Source organism: Moschus berezovskii, chromosome 9 (genome assembly GCF_049115385.1).
Source record: "Moschus berezovskii isolate FMDL1 chromosome 9, NW_MosBer_1.0, whole genome shotgun sequence".
NCBI classification, from domain to species: domain Eukaryota; kingdom Metazoa; phylum Chordata; class Mammalia; order Artiodactyla; family Moschidae; genus Moschus; species Moschus berezovskii.
The window spans coordinates 49917647-49937927 of record NC_142468.1 but is presented as its reverse complement, the minus strand read 5'-3'; the positions used below and the strand labels follow the sequence as shown (position 1 = coordinate 49937927).

Below are 20281 nucleotides of genomic sequence, written 5' to 3'. Positions count from 1 at the left end.
TTTGTGTAGAGTCATGAAGACATGAATTTTAAGTATGAAATAACTAAATTCTTAGTACCTGCACTCTTATTACGGATAAGCTTTTGAGTTTTCTTATTAGCCCATTCTGCTTTTTCTGACACTCTGCCTTTTTTTTTCCCCCTTGGCCTAAACAAAAGGAGCTCTCCCTAATTCAATAATTCAACGAACATTTATTATTTGGCTACTTTATGATAGGGCCTATTCTATATGTAGGAGATACAGAGAATAAAAACACACATCTTGACCATATGTACTGGGAGCCTGTACTGGGAGCCAGAGGTGGGAAGGGAAGGTACAAAAAATTGACAAGTAAATCTACAATTACCACATAATGAGGTAGTATCTGTGATGTAAGGCTGTGGAAAGTCCTAAAGGAACACAAAAAGGGACAGTTAACTCAACCTGGGTACGGGTGAGATGAAGAATGGATAAGCCAAGACTTCCAAGAGGATGTAATTCTTGACACAAGATTGAGCCCTTGAGATGGTCAGGACTATAACTGCATGTGTAAGACTCTTTTGGAAAAGAGATTCACACCAAAACAAGGCAGCGATGGAAACCTTCTCTTGGGGATCTGAGGAGATAAATCATTTGCTAGAACTGCATTGGAACCTGAATAAACTTACAGTTCCCTAGCTCTCTTCAAGTTACTATGAGGTCTCTTATAAGTCTGCTCCTGGGTTTCTGGGCAGTTATTCTGAATTTCCCCAAGGCCTGGCCAATAACCTGCTCTTTCTCATTTGTGCCCTTAGTCTGGAGCTCCATCAAAAAAATCTCCTTAGTTTCTGGACTTTCCTGGTGGTCCAATGGTTAAGACTCCACATTTCCAATGCAGGGTGTGAGGGTTTGTTCTCTGGTTGGGGAACTAAGATCCCACATGCTGTGGGGTATGGCCAAAAATAAAAATCTCAGTTTCTATCCATCCCTGGGCCTGTTGCTTTTACCATGACTAAGCAATTATCTTATCTTCGGAAAGCCTTTTTGACTTACCTACTCACAGTTGCTTCTTACTTATTGCCTCTACTGGTTGCTATTGTTTAATGATTCCTGAGGTCTGCCTCTCTTGTCTTTTTGTGTACTTTTTTTTTAAACCACCAACTGCCTAACCTTCTCCCTTAATCAATCATACTTATATTCTCAAAAAAAAAAGTGAAGTCACTCAGTCGTGTCCTACTCTTTGCGACCCCATGGACTGTAGCCTACCACGCTCCTCCATCCATGGGATTTTCCAGGCAGGAGTGGAAAATGGCAACCCACTTCCAGGCTGGAGTGGGTTGCCATTTCCTTCTCAGAGGATCTTCCCAACCCAGGGATCAAACCCGGGTCTCCCGCATTGTAGGCAGACGCTTTACCATCTGAGCCACCAGGGAAGCCCTATATTCTCCAAGAAGAGAATCAATTTGTTAATTAATTACTAACCTCTTCCTTGGGCAAAGATCTTATATTTAGCCAATTCACAGGTCACCGTCCAATCAGGGGACTGGTTGCCCTTATGTTGGATGCTTAGCCCTGTTCCAACCAGGGACCCAGAGTTACAAGTCACAATGTTGGAGGCTTACATTGACTGAGCCCCTTAGAAGGTTATAGAAGGCAAAAACCCGAGGCCTTGGTCAATTCAGGAGAATGATGCTAACAGATAACATTAGAGGCACTATAAATAGGAAAAACAAAAAGATTAAAAAAAAATACTAACATCAAACTACAATTCTTTCTTGGCACATCAGAAGGGGAGGAGGATAGGGAAAAATAGAAAGTTCCTGGTGATACATATGTTTATATACAAAAAAAAAGCACAGAAAATAAATATACCCAAGGAAAGAACACAGGTTGGCCTACTTCATAGGAAATGATCTTTCCTGAGGTTCAAACAGTTCTCTCTTCTCAAATACATGAAAGTGAAAGTGAAGTCTCTCAGTCATGTCCGACTCACTGCAACCCCGTGGACTGTAGCCCACCAGGCTCTTCTGTCCATGGGATTCTCCAGGCAAGAATACTGGAGTGGGTTCCATTTCCTTCTCCAGATACATGAAGGATGACATAAAGAGTGTAGTAAATGTGACTGTTAGTTTTAAGTGTCAACTTGACTATGCGAATGTTCCAGTTATTTAATTAAAAAGCTAACCTCGGTGTTGCTGTGAAGGAATTCTGTTGGATGTGGTTAACATCTACAATCATTTGACTTTAAGTAAAGGAGGTTCGGAGAAGGCAATGGCAAGCCACTCCAGTTCTATTGCCTAGAAAATCCCATGGATGGAGGAGCCTGGTAGGCTGCAGTCCGTGGGGTCGCTAAGGGTCGGACACGACTGAGCAACTTCACTTTCACTTTTCACTTTCCACTTTCACACATTGGAGAAGGAAATGGCAACCCACTCTAGTGTTCTTGCCTGGAGAATCCCAGGGACGGGGGAGCCTGGTGGGCTTCCGTCTATGGGGTCACACAGAGTCGGACACGACTGAAGTGACTTAGCAGCAAAGGAGGTTACTTTACTTTGGAAGGAAAGTTATGACCAACCTAGACAGCATATTAAAAAGCACAGGCATTACTTTGTCAACAAAGGTCCGTCCAGTCAAGGCTATGGTTTTTCCAGTGATCATGTACGGATGTGACAGTTGGACTATAAAGAAAGCTGAACACAGAAGAACTGATGCTTTACAACTGTGGTGTTGGAGAAGACTCTTGAGAGTCCCTTGGATTGCAAGGAGATCCAACCAGTCCATCCTAAAGGAGATCAGTCCTGGGTGTTCACTGGAAGGACTGATGTTGAAGCTGAAACTCCAATACTTTGGTCACCTGATGCAAAGAGCTGACTCATTTGAAAAGACCCTGATGCTGGGAAAGATTGAGGGCAGGAGGAGAAGGGGACGACAGAGGATGAGATGGTTGGATGGCATCACCGACTCAATGGACATGGGTTTGGGTGGACTCCGGGAGTTGGTGATGGACAGGGAGGCCTGGAGTGCTGTGGTCCATGGGGTCACAAAGAGTCGGACACGACTGAGCAACTGAACTGAACTGAACTGAAAGGAGGTTATCCTTGATATTCTGGGTGGGCTCCATCTAATCAAGGGAAAGGCCTTAAGAGCAAAACTAAGATTTTTTCTAAGGAAGAAAAAATCCCACCTGTGAAACTGTAGTGCCTATTCCTGCCCAAGAGTTTCTGGCCTGTTAGCCTGCTAGCCTGCCTTACAGAGTCTGAACCTGTTAGCTCCCACAGTCATGCCAGTCAATTCCTTTATATTACATAATAAAATAATTACAATCAATATTATATGATGATAATCAATATTATAAAAAATTTATAATATAATCTACTGATTGTTCTCTGATACAACCCTGCCTTATTCAGTGAGGACGGAAGAAGACATTTGGAAATTTGATACTCAACACAACCTTTATCATCAGCTCTTCACTCCAACTGAGGCTTCCCTGATGGCTCAGTGGTAAAGAACCCACCTGTCAACGCAGGAGATGCAGGTTTGATCCCTGGGTAAGGAAGATACTCTGGAGGAGGAAATGGCAACCCACTCCAGTATTCTTGCCTGGAGAATTCCATGGACAGAGGAGCCAGGCTGGCTACAGTCCATGGTGTCGCAAAGTTGGACACACTGAGCATGCACACATACACACACACACACACACTCACTCACTCACTCACTCACTCCCGTCTCCTGTTTATCTCTTCATAGTGATTCTCCTTTTCCTGCTCTGTTCACATTGCTTTTCCTTCTGACTTGCCGCCACTCTGTCTCCCACTTTCATAAACTCCTTTCCTTTGCTTACACTCTAGCTCAGTCAGAAGTCCTCCATAAAGTCACCTCCTTTTACTTTAGCTCCACTTGCTCTTTTCTTTCTCTTAATTCCCTCAGCAGATGTTAGTTGCGCCATTCACTGTGATTCTTAACCTTACTCTCTCACCACTGTCTTGTATGTTGTATTCACTGTTAGGTATAAATCTGTAAGAACAAATTTGATTGTGCAAGAAATGTTATGCTTCTTTATTGTGTTTAAATCAAATTAAATTCACCTCAGACTTAAGTGATTCCAGCCTTAATTCTGCTTAAGTAGAAGGAAATCCAATCCCAGCTATTACCAGGCTTCCCTCCCTTCCTCCCTAGGAATTCACCAGAGTCTGAAAGATTTATGTTGAGCCAGAAAATGGGGGAAGATGGACTTTGACATCTTCACTGTTCAGGGATGTATGGTCCCCACAAGCCAGACAACAGCTCTGCTCATGGATTGAGTAGCAGTGGCAGGGGAATCCAGTCTTCTTAGGGTCACTATGCATCTATCTGATGTTTGGCTACCTCTTGGGGTCCTTCAAGGAAACAAGGCTGGTATCTCACTACTGAAACCCTGACTCTGACTCTTTTCCAGTTTGGGAAATGTTTTCTTTTGCAACAATTCTACCTACGCACAACCCCTCCTTCCCTCTCTCTCTTTCCTCCTTTCCCTTTCTCCCCAGATGCCCCTACCTCTTGAATTCCCTGGCAAAATCCCTTTGGGAGCAAGAAACCTGGAGGGCAAATCGCTGGGCACAACTTCAGGGACACCATTGATGGTGCATTCTAAGGAGCTGTGTCCAGGTGGCTTCAATGACAATGCAAGCAGTGCCTCCTGGAGTTGTCTAAGAGAGAATTCCTGTCAACTTCTTTCTGCCTAGAAACACAAACTCCCTAGAAGCCTGTTTGGAATGGAGGGGAGGAAAAATATAAAAACATAAACCAAATTAACAGCTCAATAAATTATCCTGTCACACACTAGTTTTTTTGTTTGTCCCCTGTATTTTCACTTGGTGTTTAAAAATATGTGGGCTGATATGTGTTCCAATTAGATTATGAACTTTCTGAAGATTAAAACAATACTGTATTTACCAGTTATTTTAAAATCTTTCTCAGTGTAATAATTAGTACATGAGGAGGACATAAGTGTGTCTTGAACCGCAGAATGATGAGTCTGTGGATTACTGACTAGGTTCCACCAGTTCAAACTGCACCAGGGCTGACCTCCTTGTTGAAGGACTGGCTCCAGTGTCTTTTCACTGTCACTTTTAGGGTTAGGTAAATATGCTTTTACTTTACCGGCTTCTGTTCACAGCTGCTGCTGGCCTGAATTTCCAAGATATCACATTTCTACTTGGGACCTTTCTGGCCCCAAGTAAAAGTAAACATTTCTTTTAAAATTCAGATAAATGATATTAATTTGAACCTTCTTTCACATCAAGAGAATTCAGGTCACAACATAAACATGTCTATGGTAACAACAATGGAGAATTTCTAAATGAAATCAAAGCAGTACCTGGTATGCATTTTCTACCTTTCACTTCAAGAGCCAAGTACATTAGGAGAACTGTATCTCAATAATCCTTAGAGATAAGTAAAGGGACCTGACAGAATGACTTGTACAGCTAGGGTAACATAACTAGGTTGTTAACACCCTGTTGCCTTGCCTAGTATGTAAATAGCCACCCATGGACTGTACCCACCAGGATCCTCTATGAGATTTTCCAAGCAAGAATATTGCAGTGGGTTGCCATTCCCTTCTCCAGGAGAACTTCCCAACCCAGGGATCGAACCCAGTCTCCATAGTTGCAGGCAGATTCTTTACCATCTGAGCCACCAGGTAAGGCCATGAATAGTTAGGCTACTTTGCCTTAACAAACCATTGTTTTAATGACATAATGGAATATTTGTGCTCTGACAGGAGAACTCACATTTTCACATCACACTAACATTAGTAAGCACAGTATGGAGAAAGTTTAACCAAATTTGCCAATATGCACTTGGCTTTGAACTTTCCAACCTCTCTCTTTTGTAATCCTTCTTCCTCTTTGTTGTCTGTCTCCCCATTGCCCTCACCTCCCTTGCTCTAAAGCTAGTAAAAGACTGAAAACTCAATTACATTACAGCATTGGAACTTAATAGATCAGCTCCCCTAGGACTCCATGCATCTGAAAGACAACAGCTTAGCCCAAAGAAAGTGGTTACACCACTTTCTGATATGGTGAAAGATATTTTTTGGAGGTGGAAAGCATTCCATTTCTGTTTCCTTAAATAACATGTAGATGATTACATATTCTACTTTCAGCTCTAGAGGGAAAAGTTTGCAACAAAAGAAGGCAGAGAAGGTAATGGTAAAGAGGATGAGGGAAGACTTAATTTTCAAGGAGAGAAGGAAAAGAGAGTAGAACTTTATTTTTCCACATCTGTAAATCACTGTAATTTGTGTAAATTAAATATACACTTAAGCACTTATTCAGTATTAACCAATGATGAAGCCTATTTGGGCCTCATCTTTTGTCAGAACAACTGTAACTAATAACACAGAATAACATTTTGTAAAATGGGCTGTGTCTCCGTCCTCTCCTTCTCCTCTGCACACTCTATTAAGGATCTGAGCACAAAGCTAACACTGCATTATGCGCTCATCCCATGTGTCTTTTCATGGCTTCACACCAGTGTTAGCTCTGCTCCTTGGTCTGAAAACATCTTCCCTTATTGCTCTGCCTGTTGAACTTATATTCACCCAATGAGACTCCATTCAAATGCTAGCCAAGAGGTCTTCTCCAAAAGCTCTTTTTGCCCTGAGTAGGACCAATCCCTTCCTCCACTATACTCATCATTTTGTGTAACTAATATACAGTAATAGGTCTCTCTGCTCCCCAGAATGCAAACTATTTCAAGTTGGGACTAGGTCTTACCTATTTATTTATTTATATGATGCTCTTATGTATTGGGTATAATAAGAAATTTAGTTTCATAAATGACACAAAATTTAGAAGAGAGCAAGATGGTATGATGCACTGGGCTAAGAAAATTAAGGTTAGGTAACTACTGAATTCAACAAATATTTACTTAACACCCAGGAGTAAGGAATTGTGTCCCAGGATTACTAGGATAAATAGAACATGAGGCTCTGAGGTGCTCACAGTCCACCTTATAGATTATCTCTCTCTGTGCAGAGCAGTGCCCTGGTTTAGGTATCACCTTAACATGTTTCTCACACCCTGTGAGGTAGGTCATGATTTTCATTTTTACTAAGATGGAAATAGAGGGTTTGAATTTTTAGGTTTTCTGACTCCCAGATTGAAGTCTTTCTTTCCCACTACATCAGTGTTTCTCAAAATTTTCCACAGGAGTACACTTTCACAGGGAGAACAGACTTATAATCTTCAGGGTTGAGAAACAGAAGCTCAAAATCCAGTATGCTCTATTGAAAATTCATGATTACTATGTTTTCCATTACTTCTCAGTGAGTCAAACTGAAAGTCTGAGGAAATGAACCACATTGATTCTGGGTCCCTGAGCGGCCTTAGTACAGTTTCATAACAAGAGGAGGGCAAACAAATTTCAGAAACACCGTGGCCACACTGCTGCCTTCACTCAGGGTGTCTGGGTTTGGCTTGAGTCCTCACCCACGACTCTGAGTAACTTCATCAGATTTCTTTCAGGTTTCTATTAGTATAACTAACTATATTCACCGCTCTGTCCAAAAACAGTAACAAAACTGCACACTCCACTCCCAGATTTTAAGTAAGTAGTGGGGGCTGCCCATTTACAGCCTTCCAGCAAGGATGTCCATTCTAGCAATAAGATCTCTTCAACTGATACTATTTGCCAATCCATTCTTCTCATTGCTTGTTGAACCTGAGTTGGAGATGTCTCTTCCAACCGCCGATGGGTCTCTGAAGGCCTCATAGGTTCAACGACGCCCTTTCGTCAGCACCGCCGCTAGAGGGCAGCCCCGGATTGCAGCTCTGCTGTGCCCTCTAGTGGCCGGTGGGCTGACATGCTCTTTTATGGAACCTATAAAACCCTCAAAAGTTGCACTCGGGAAGTCAGCCTGTGTGACACCCGGCAGCGAAATTTTAAAAGAGCGTCCTGGTTCTCAGCTTCCTTTTCTTAAGGACTTTGGCAGACTCAGATAATTTCCCTTCTTGGATGAATCTCTCACTCCCTAGGGTCTCCCTCTCCCAGGGTGTGGCAACGTGGAGCCTTCACTCTCTCTTGGCAAGGTAAAAAATTAGAACCTGGGGGGCTTCGCGACTTTGCCCAAAGTCTTTTTCTTCCTCCATCTTCTCCATGGATATAAAGCTTATACAGGCATCCAGGATCTTTCGATATAACCTCTTTTTCGGCATGAGACCAGGATTCAAATCCTGGCTCCCTCATTTACTATTTGGGTCACTTTAAGACAGTTAACCTCACTAAGCTTCTGGTTCATGTGTAAAAGTGAGAGAACAGTACCTACGTTATACAGTTTGCAGATGGTAATGCATAGAAAGTGCTAGGTCTTGCGCAGTGAAAGTGTGCATTAGTTATTAGCATTAGCTATTTTTATTCCTCAAAGCTTCTGTCTAGTGCACACCACGTCTATCAATTTGGTACAGGAAAAAAAAAGCCTGCCTTTACATAGGACCCAAGGTACATGTGCAAAAATGAATTAACAGACAACTTAATTTTCTAAAGGTGGCTAAGCTAATAGTGACCTTAGCTTGTGGAAAGGGGGGCTCGTTGCATGACAGAATCCGTGCCATGGGCTTCAGAGTGCAAAGGAATCCAACAGGCCTAGAATCCTCATGAAAGAGCTATTTTGCACACAGGTGTTCTTCCTCTTTCCTAGTCCCTGTGCTCCCACCACGTGTAAGAATTCAGCGAATCTGGGAGTGGATTCTGTGAGTTAGGCCTGGGGGTACAGTGGTGCAAAAGCAAAACGGTTCCAGGCCAAGGCAGCGAACTGAGAACTGCAAAGGCCCAGAAACCCAAGCCAATCAGATTCCCCACACCCAGGAGGAGTCTAAAAGGTGGCAAGAGACTTGCTGCCCAAAGTCCAAACACCGCAGGAAAGTGGCCAGAGAATCTGACAGGTAGAAACACGATAGAAACTGTCAGAAAAGTTAAAGCTGAAGAGCTCATAACACCCACAGGCCCAGAGAAAGGTCAGTATGAGCTGAGCAGCTGTTCCATCTGGTGCCAGAGACCTTGGCTGTCGTCTACACCAGGCAGTTTAGGCCTCCCTGATCAGCCCCACCTAGAAAAGCCAATTCTTCTGCTCTTAAAGGGGACCTGCCTGTTTCTGGCAGGGAGTATTACTCTCAGTGGGCAAAGCTAGCTCTTAAGGATGAGTAGCGGGGGAGGGGACAGAGTGGACGTTCAGGGGTTCAACTGGATCCAAAAGGAAGGCGCTTGTGAATGGAGCTGAGCCTCCATGTTGTGAGAACTACACACGTTTCTTTCCGAGGCAGGCAGGGGCCTTGGCTGCCAGGGACCCTGACAAGCCGCGACTTGAGCTGCGCCTTGGAGACTGGGTTGGCTGGAGAGCGGTATAGAGGAGGAAGAAGGGCGTTTCTGGAAAGGGGGTGGGGTGGGGAGGGAGGTGAGAGGAACAGCAGGAGCAAAGGCACGAAGGAAGAATGAGTCTGCTGCGCGTTGAGAATGGCATGGAGACTTCACTGATTGGAGCCGAGAGTTCTTGCAGGGGGATGGAGGCAGCGATGATTGGATAGCTAAAGTGGGGCCAGATTTGGAGGGCTTTGAATGCCCGACCGAGGAGCACTCAACCCAGCTCCTGCCTCGCGATTTCCGTTCAAGACTGAATTACCTAAAGGGTGGTTAATTCCAACGGGTGTTCTTCTTTGGGGGCTTCTGAAAAGTCAGCTTATCCTCTTACCTGATTCAATTCTGTTCTTTTCACCAAGGAGAAAGTAATCCTCACTTGTCGAGGGGAGCGGGGGATAATGTTGACTGATTTCACTTTACTTGCTAAGAGGATGCAAAAAAAAAAAAAAATCCCATTTCCACGCCAAATATTAAATTTGGTTTCTCCTCCTCACGCAAGTTCTCTTTCTCTCGCCAGCACCTCCCCCACGTTTTTCCTGCTCTCCACCAGCTCGGCCAGTTGCCTCCTCAGCCCCGGAGGCGCGCGTCCCGGGCCCCGCTGGCCCGCGCTCGCCCTCCGCGCCCGGGCGCGCCCCCCCGGCCCCACCCCCGCCCGCCCCGGACCCCGCACACGCCGGTCCACGCCCCCCCGCGCCCGAGCGGTAGGTGTTTTGCCGTCTGCGCCGGGCCGCAGTGCGGCTGCGCGCACTGGGCTGCCTCCGGGGCTGGCAGGGCAGCGGCGGCGGCGGGGCCGGGAGCGAGCGGCGGCGACGGCGGCGGCGGCGGCGGCGTGGGGAGTGGCGTGGAGCCGAGCGTGGGGCTGCGGCCGCAGCGCGGGGCCCCCGGAGTAGAAAGCCCCGCGGGCAAGCAAGGAAAGGCCGGCCGTCAGGTCCCTGAGCAACCGTTCTCCTTGGATTTGGGGGAGCCTCGCCCCCACCCCGCCTCATCTTCGGACGCCCCCTCCTCATCCCCCCCAAGCCCTGGCCGCTGACGGGAGGCGGCGGCGGCGGCGGCGGCGGGGGGCTGAGGGGAGCCGCCATGCCTCTCCCGCGGTGAAGCGCCCCGGCCGTGAGGAGCCGCTCGGTCTCCCCGGTGATGTCCCCCAGGCGGCAGGCGAAAGCGACTCACTCGAGCCCTGGGGTAAAGGCCTAGCTTATCCAGCTTCCTTCCTCCTCCTCCTCCTCCTCCTCCTCTTCCCCTCCCCGTTCCTCTCCCCCTTCGTCCTCCCCTCCCCGTCTCTTCCCTCACCCTTCCCCGCGCCCCCATCTTCCCTCCCTCCCTCCCACCCCTCCAGCAGCGATGGCAGAGGAACAACAACAGCCGCCACCACAGCAGCCTGATGCCCATCAGCAGCTTCCCCCCAGCGCCCCCAACTCGGGGGTGGCTCTGCCAGCCCTTGTGCCCGGGCTGCCAGGGACAGAGGCCAGCGCGCTGCAACACAGGATCAAGAACTCCATCTGGTAAGAGGATCCTCCATCGCTGGGGTAGAAAAGCCCAGGCACATTTCTGCTGCAAAGAGGGTGGGGGGCGGCGGGCTGGGGAGCGGAGGAGGAGGCTGTTACATTCATTGAATGTGGGTCTCCGAAGTCGGGTGCGTATTTATAGGACCTCTGGAGGTGTGGGGACTTTGCATCAGCCCCTGGGCTCCGGAGCCAGAAAATGCTTTTACCCCCTCCTCAATTGCAAGTGCAGATAAACAAGTCATTTGTGTTTTTCACTGATGTGTAAGAGGAATATGGGTCGAAATTAAGTCATGTTGCATGATGATAGCATGAATTTGGGACTGAGAAATTTGAAATGTGTTTACTCCTTTTTGCAGTCGTACTGGGAGGAAGCAGTGTATTGTGAATTTTCACCAAACAGACATTGTGCATAAGACTATTAATATGCAGCACAAAACCTAATGTGTCTCTTTCTTTCAGTTGGCTTAGCTGCTGTTTCTGGATGTTTTTGCCTTCTTTATTCTGAGATTAAATGTCTCTTCCAGGGACCTTAATCTTTTTGCATGGATTGTGAAGAAAGGGTTTCTGTAGTATGAGACATTTTAAGGTGGTAGTTTACACTGTAAAGTGATTTTCTAATTTTAAAGGATGCTTTAATTTAAAATAAATGTGTTGCCATTTCGTGTCTTTTTTTAGAAACCTTGGATGAAATATCCTTTGCTATTCTTGTACTTTCTTGTATAAGAATTTACAATATTTCAACATTAAACTCTGAAAGACTGGTGGCAGTCTTTTAATAATTAAATACACTGAGTTAAGTCTATCCTCTTTTAGAGCCATTGGAAATATTCTTTAAACATGAACTTGCATTATTTTTGTAGGATTCTTCATTAACTGACATGTTATAATAAGTGTAGTGCTATTTTTAAAGTGGAAAGCATTATTTGGAGTTTGGTCTAAGACTGCTTTTAATAGATGACTAAAAATAGAATTAAATGTGTTTTAAAAAGCTCTGATTTTATGAAATCTTACATGTTCCTCATTGAATATGATTACTGAAATACCAAATCTCCTTACTTTTTATATTGCAATTTAAAAATAAATGTATCATAAAACAAATGTCATTGTAGTACAATAGTTACACATTTAAAAAGTGACAATTTTTAAATGCACAATTAAATTTGTTATATAGTAATTTTCATTAATTTCTTGGCACACATCCATATTGTCATGATGCTAATATGAAGTAGGTCAGTGCAGGCTTTAATAGTTTAATACTGCACAGTATTTGGCAGCTGAGTATCTTGCTTTCAGTTTTCATTTTAAAATGAAGATTAAATTTTTTTAAAAAAGAATTTTTTAGGGTTGACAATAGTCATGTCGCAATTTGAATAAATAGGATTGTGTGTGTGTGAGAGAGAGAAGGGTTTATTCTTCGATAGATACCCTCACCCCCTTTTTAGAGCTATAATTTAAAGGAGGAGATACTCAATATCCTGAGTATCATCAAGGTTTTCAGAAACCAGGTTTCTTCCCCCTAACTTAATGTTACCAACGTCTCTGAAGTCTGAATTGAGCACTTTGGTTTTTACATTCAGGTAAGGGACATCCAAGTTAAAGGACTAAAGTTTTTTAAGAAAGGCAAATTTTGAAAGTTGAATTAATAATTATGTTTTGATTTATTGTGAGAACAATAGGGGAAAGGAGAGTTCACCATATATTTTTAAAGTATGAGTAAGTTATATAGGCAGCAGGCTGAAGTGTTTGAATAATAATGTAGTGGAGTGCTCTTTTGGTAAATCATGTGATTTAATTATTCTTTAATTGATAATTTATATTTATACATCTATTACAATTTAACTGCGCTGATTTTAATGTGAGGAAAACTTCTAAAGTACAATGTACTTCAGTTTTTGGTACTTACTCTGAAAAAACAAAATGACAGCAAACACTTTAATCCCCAGATGTACAATTTTATAACTTCATTTTAAAATTGTACTGGCACACTAGCATTTAATTTTAAGCTTTGGAAATCCTATTTGCAAAATTATTTATTTATATTTAAAACTTTAAACATTCGTGGATCATAAACAGTGTTAGTGGCTATATTTATGTATAGCCTCATAGCCCCTCCTCCACAACACTGGAGGTATGTTATTCATTAAGTGACTCTATAAAATAAAGACATTACAAAGTGAAAGCTCTTTCACTCCCATCTCCTCCTAAGAAATAGTATGTGCATATGTATATGTATAAAATTAAAATGATAAGATTGCAGTTATTTAGATACCTCATTTCACATTTATTGAAGCAACAGTATCTTTTTACCAATTATTTTATCACTTGATAATGTTCTGAAAGATTATCAATTTTGTACTATGTCCTATATCAATCTTTGGTATCATTACTAATGAGACTTTAAAATTACATTATACAGAAGTGTGGTACTTAATAATTATCAAATGAGCTTTGCATTTAGGTTGATCTTAGTTTCTAAATTATTGGACTTCATGTCACAAACAAGTCTGAACTTGTCCTCATATTTTACAGATACATAGTATGGGATGTAGGCCTTTAGCTAGACAGTGAATTATTTATTATCTGTTCATAATTAATCTATTCTGTTCATTAAAGTAAAATACTATTAGATAAAAGTATGTCCATGGTTATTTCAATCATTAAATGAGTGTTTGGAAAAAATATTAAGTATTCAGAGTTGAAATCATGATGTTAATGATTTAACATCAGGAGCCATATTTCTTAAGATTTGGAAATATGTGTTTTTCAAGATAGTTCTACAAAATAAAGTTACTAACTTGTTAGTGTTGTAATTGTATGGGTACCTTCAGCTTAAGTCCGAGGTAATGAGCATGCACCTTTCTTGATCTCATTCCCACTCCATAGAAAGAGATCCAAGTCACTTCCCGTACACAGCTCACTTGAAACGAGAGTTATTTTCAGAGGTGTGTTTTAATACTGAATAGGCTCTACAGTCATCTTTATATTTTGTAAATAATAGAAAATAATTCTGTTATAAACTTTTCTTTAAAAAAGTTAAGCTAGTAGCATGCATTTTTTTTTCCTAAATAAAGATGTATACTGGCAACCTAAAACAAAGCCACAATCTAACCTCACTGCACACTTTAACTTACATTGCACTCCTCTTTAGTAACCTAAAAAAAGAGTACCGAAGTAAGTTTTTCCTTCCTCTTATCTACCAGTGTCTTCATAGTTTTTTGTTTTTTTTTTAATTTGTATTTTAGACCAAAAAAACCTGTGATTTTCTTTCCCTTTAAAAAGTAGTTTTTCTTGAAACCCTGATAGAATAAAATTACTGTGGAAAAATTGCATTTGAAATCTCTCCTGCCTGTTTGTGATCATATCTGCATGTTTGGGAGTGATTAACACATTTGAAATTAGATGGTATCATAAATGAGAAACCTTTACCTATAAATTCAAAAGAAAGCCTGATGTTCCATTGTACAAAATGTTCTAATACTGTATTTACCCAACAAATTCAGGAATTCTTAAAAGTATTACTTATTATCCATTATTATTTTTATTTATATACCTCTGTTTGCAATTAAGACCTATAAACCAAAAGCAATCCTATATGATGTGTTATTCTACTCACTTTATGGAAGGAGATAAATTGAGCGACAGGGAAGCTGTAGGGTTCCTCTGATTTCATTATCAGATCCTAGAAGTGGTACTGTGGCTATAGTTCCTTGTCTTTATTTAATCCTGTAAATCATACAGAGGTCTGAATCTGGTACATTTTAGATTTAGAATTTAAACCCAAATTGAGCAACTTATTTCTTAGTTGCAGTAAGCAAAGTATGGCAATCCATAAGTTTTTCATCTAAGTGTGGTGATCCATAAGTTTTCTTCTTAGTGCCATATTTGTCCTATTTTCTGTCCCTGTGAAAGAACTCAGTAGTTCAGTTTTGTTCTTGGTTCTGGTTTAGGCAATTTTTAGCTCTAAGAAATAGTTATTGTTTCTTCAGCTGCAGTGGAAAACATTTACTGTAAAGCTCATGACTTTAGAGTTTACTTTAACCATAAGTCTAGGATTTTCATTTTGTTTTAAAATTAGAGACTGACTAGTAGTAAATCATCTGGCTTTTAAATATTTTGAGTAGTTGTTTGACCTGCTACCTGCCCTGAGTTCAGTCTGTCTTCCATACCCACACCAAAAATTTAGAGTCCGTTTTGCTTGTCTATGTTGAGGCCAGCTGTGATGGTGCATCCTAGCACTGTTTCTGGTTCCAGAAAGAAGGCAGTTCCTTGCTCTCCTCTATAATCTAAAACCGATGAAATTGTCTTCCCCTGTTATTCAGAAAGCAAGTTAAGCAGTTTCAAGCCCCTCAACTTTACGGCCTTATTTAACTTAGGTAATGGATATATGTGTGTATAAATAATTGACCAATTTGCTCTCCCCAGTGAGAGGTGTCTTGAATGATGTAATGTGCAGAACTGATTTGGTTTCTGTCTCACTATTAGTTTTTGGTATTATTGAGGGAAATGAACTTCACAGTGGTAGGAAAGATAGAAGTATAGCTTATTGTTGTTAAAGATGTTTTGAATAAAAACTTAGGTTAAATCACTTTTTATATTAGAAAAATGTTGCACACTAAAATTACACAAATGAAAATAATTAAAATGAGCATTGTCATTCACTGAAATTTGAACAAGAAGAGTGTGTTAAGTGCTCACCTGAGTACCTGCTGTATACAAAGTAGTATGCTAGAGACTGGCATTTGAGGAATGCCCGTTCACTTTTAATATTAACTTTGTAATGTTAACCTAAGTAATAATGTGTACTAAAACCTCTCTTTTATTCAGTTCTGGGCCAGGGAATGAGGCAACAAGTGCTAAAGCATGGGAAAAGCAGACCCCTTAGTTTCCTTGTGGATAAAATGCAAAATTTATACTAGATGACCTTGCAGGTTCCTTTAGCTTAAATTTCTATGACTCAGTTACAAAATCAATATTGACAGCAATAGAAAGTATACCATAAGTACAGAGAAAGACTAATTTAATGTAATCAGCAGTCAGCAGAACATTTTCATTGGACGAATTACTAGGTTTTGCTGGTGTTTCCTTGGGTGCTAGCCCATGAGGACTACCTGAAGCTGTAATTCACTCGTTACCTTGTGCAAGACTTCTCTTATGTGAGATTCAAATATTTATTGAGCATATATTACATTTAAAGTATTCTAAGAGCTGTTGTTGATTATGCAAAAATATGTAAGACTGTGTAGTACTCCCTGCTGTTGGGGAGTTTACTAGTTGTTGGTTAAGAGATTGCACTAGGAGGTTGTTTGTGTGATTGTTTTATTTATAAATAGGTGCTCAATACTTCTAAGTACCTCATAGGAACTTTTTTTCCTGTAGTAATATTTTAAGGCAGTGGTGAGTGTTATGTTGTAAATTTGGTTATGTAAATAAGAAAGCTGTGTATTCTCTTCAGAATAGTTGAGTATTGAGTTGAGCTTCACAGCTTTATTCATCAAGGGTAGACATTTTAATTCATAGTTGTGAGCGAGTGTTCTTTGTAAGTCCTATAAAGTACAAGACAATAAGATACTCTGACCAAACTAGACCACTTTGTCCAGTGCCTCCTTTTCCATCAGTCTCTCTGCATTTGGTCTTTTTAGTTGCTTTCTCATCTGCTTCCTTGAGAGTTCTAAGAGTTCCGGTTAAAGATGAGCAGTATGGACCAATAGGAGGAAGACTCTTCCTGTCCTGGGCAGAATATTAAACAAGGAACAATAAGCCTTAATGCACTTGATTGCTGACTCTGAGACTAAGATAGTTAACACTTAACCTTATCCTACATGAATACAAACTTTAAAACATGATTTAATTTTTCTTTCTTGAGACATTTACTTTTTTCTGTTTCATGGACTGTATACTTCCTATTTGTAAGAGGAAATAGAAAACAATGAGGTTTGCCTAATTATGCACCTCTATCAGGCATCTATTACAGGAGCTCCTGTATACATTAGAAGAATGTGTGGGAGGTGAGGTTTTATATCTTAGAACAACCAGAAAACATCCAGATATATTCCTTGCTATTTGCACGGTATTTGGTTTCTTGATTCAGAGAGTGAGAGGTCAGAGTGACAGATTCCAATCTGTTATGTTTTGGAATTTGGGGAAGCAAAAGTCCGTATGCTGTGAAATGCCATCTCCTCCAAATAGCTTTATCTTGAAAAAAAGATTACCCAAACCCATTCCTGGTCTGGATTTGAATAGGAAAGGTTCAGATAGCAAAAGATACCTTTACACTCATTGTGACACAAGATTCAAATTGACTTGAACTTGCAAATATAAGGGCATGGGAATAGGAAGTGATGGTACATATGCTTATAATTACCACCCCTTTTCTTTCTGAAATCTGTTATTTTTATTATTTGAACTCAATTACAGGTAAAGCATCAGAACTATTGGTTATCTTGGAGGGTGATCCCTAGAGCTTTGTGGGAGGGTTGCCAGCTTTGATGTCTGATTTTAAGATACAAGCTAAGCAGGGAGAGCACTTGGCTTTGTGTTTTTCATTCTTTTCTTGTCCTTTTATTTTTCTATGACTTGCCTAGTTTGATCATCTTTTTCTGCCAGGTAGCTTCAAGATGGGAACAGGGAATTACTATATTGAGTGGCTGCTTCAGTTTGTATTATCCATAACCCTTATCTTTGCTTTTATTGTCTTGTTTCTCTGCTTAGGTCTGTGCAGGTTAAAAACCTGCACTACCTTAAAAACCCATTTCGTTTTTCTGATGATGCATTTTAAGATCCAACTCATGTGCCACTGCTTCCATGAAACTTCTCCCCGCTCCTGAGGAACAATGATCTAAGGTGTATAAATTAATTTTTTTCATTAATTTAGACTGGCCTTACCTGAGATAAGTCCATTTCAGTGAAGTTTTACTAAATTTAAATGAAATACTCTCATTTTCCAATATGTAAATTTTAAAGGAATTCAGAGACTGGATATACCTGAAACAGAGCAACCACTGCATAATAAGTAGTTTACAGTGTGACAGTAAACTACTATTTGTATATGGAATAGCCAAGAACTTGCCATTGTTTTGCGATATACTTAATATTTTTAAACTGTAATTGGATAAGAATGTCACTTCAGTGATATCTTGCTTGCAACAAAATTGGTGCTTCTGGGAGGTTGGGAAATGTATTAGAACAAGGTGCTTCAGTTAAACGTAAGTGAATACTTCCTTACTTTGATTGCATTCATTAGATTTATTAATTTGCATTTGTGTAAAAGCAATCTATGATAAAAAATTAACTGTCAGATTATTAAATGAACTATCTTTTTTTCTAAAGCAGAAGATATTAGCAAGCATTGTTTGGGCAAATTCTGTACACACGAGTTTCAAAAAAGTGAGACAATCAATGCCTTTCCTATGTTTATATAATCAATTTAGTGCCCGTTTATTTTAATGTCTAGTACATACTGGCATATGTGTTAGTCACTCAGTCGTGTCCGACTCTTTGCGACCCCATGAATGGTAGCCCACCAGACTGTTCTGTCCATGGATTCTTCAGGCAAGAATACTGGAGTGGGTTGCCATACCTTTCTCCAGGGGATCTTTCTGACCCAGGGATTGAACCTGGGTCTGCTGTATGGCAGGCAAATTCTTTGCTGTCTAAGTCACCAGGGAAGCCCACATACAGACCTAGGAAGATTAAAAAGCTGTAAGACAGTAGCTCTGCCTCACATTCACCCTCTGTGTGTAGTCATATGCAACAGAATTGAATTTAATAAAGGTTAGATTTTGTGAATGCAATGATGATGTAATTGATGGAGAGTCCCTTATACTGCAAGGAGATCCAACGAGTCCATTCTAAGGGAGATCAGTCCTGGATGTTCACTGGAGGGACTGATGCTAAAGCTGAAACTGCAATACTTTGGCCACCTCATGCGACGAGTTGACTCACTGGAAAAGACTCTGATGCTGGGAGCGATTGGGGGTAGGAGGAGAAGGGGACGACAGAGAATGAGATGGCTGGATGGCATCACCGACTCTGTGGACATGAGTTTGAGTGAACTCCGGGAGTTGGTGATGGACAGGGAGGCTTGGCGTGCTGTGATTCATGGGGTCGCGGAGAGTCGGACACGACTGAGCGACTGAACTGAACTGAAACAAATACAGAATTTAGATGAACGAGAGATTCAGTGAGGACATAATAGTTTTATTGGCAAAATGCAGGATCATGACCTTAACAAAAAAATCAAATACATTTAACAGTTTGCTTACTCAGTCGTGTCCGACTCTTTGCGACCCCATGAACTGCAGCACGCCAGGTCTCCCTGTCCATCACCAACTCCCAGAGTTCACCCAAACCCATTTCCATTGAGTCGGTGATGCCATCCAACCATCTCATCCTCTGTTGTCCCCTTCTCCTCCTGCCTTCAATCTTTCCCAGCATCACGGTCTTTTCCAGTGAGTAAGCTCTTTGCATCAGGTGGCCGAAGTATTGGAGTTTCAAATATCAGTCCTTCCAGTGAACACCCAGGACTGATCTCCTTTAGGATGGACTGGTTGGATCTCCTTGCAGTCCAAGGAACTCTCAACAGTCTTCTCCAACACCATAGTTCAAAAGCATCAATTCTTTGGTGCTCAGCTTTCTTTGTAGTCCAACTCTCACATCCATACATGACTACTGGGAAAACCATGGCCTTGACTAAATGGACCTTTGTTGGCAAAGTAATGTCTCCACTTTTTAATATGCTGTCTAGTTTGGTCATAACTTTCCTTCCAAGGAGTAAGCATCTTTCAGTTTCATGGCTGCAATCACCATCTGCAGTGATTTTGGAGCCCAGAAAAATAAAGTCAGCCACTGTTTCCACTGTTTCCCCATCTGTTTGCCATGAGGTGATGGGACTGGATGTCATGATCTTAGTTTTCTGAATGTTGTGCTTTAAGCCAACTTTTTCACTCTCCTCTTTCACTTTCATCAAGAGGCTTTTTAGTTCTTCTTCACTTTCTGCCATAAGGGTGGTGTCATCTGCATATCTGAGGTTATTGATATTTCTCCCATCAATCTTGAATCCAGCTTGTGCTTCCTCCAGCCCAGCGTTTCTCATGATGTACTCTGCATATAAGTTAAATAAGCAGGGTGACAATATACAGCCTTGACGTACTCCTTTTTCTATTTGGAACCAGTCTGTTGTTCCATGTCCATTTATAACTGTTGCTTCCTGACTTGCATACAGGTTTCTCAAGAAGCAGGTCAGGTGGTCTGGACAGTTTATTGTGATCCACACAGTCAAAGGCTTTGGCATAGTCAATGAAGCAGAAATAGATGTTTTTCTGGAACTGTCTTGTTTTTTCGATGATCCAGAAGATGTTGGAAATTTGATCTCTGGTTCCTGTGCCATTTCTAAAACCAGCTTGAACATCTGGAAGTTCATGGTT

General features: G+C 41.5%; 1 protein-coding gene across 11 annotated transcripts in view; it reads left to right on the top strand.

The window, feature by feature from the left end:
* Positions 1-7881: 7881 nt before the first annotated feature.
* RFX7 (regulatory factor X7) overlaps positions 7882-20281 on the top strand; it is a 178173-nt gene continuing 165773 nt past the window's right edge. For 3 of the 11 annotated variants that reach the window (XR_016038207.1, XR_016038208.1, XM_088839632.1), the window contains exon 1: positions 10269-10856. Coding sequence is in view for 9 of the 11 variants with exons in the window: in XM_088839632.1 (XP_088695758.1) it covers positions 10696-10856 (161 nt within the window). In the remaining 2 variants the exon portion in view is untranslated. Of the gene's footprint in view, positions 8034-10268; positions 10857-20281 lie in introns of those variants that run through there. The other 8 variants (XM_088839635.1, XM_055436270.2, XM_088839633.1 and 5 more) reach the window with 6 other exon arrangements.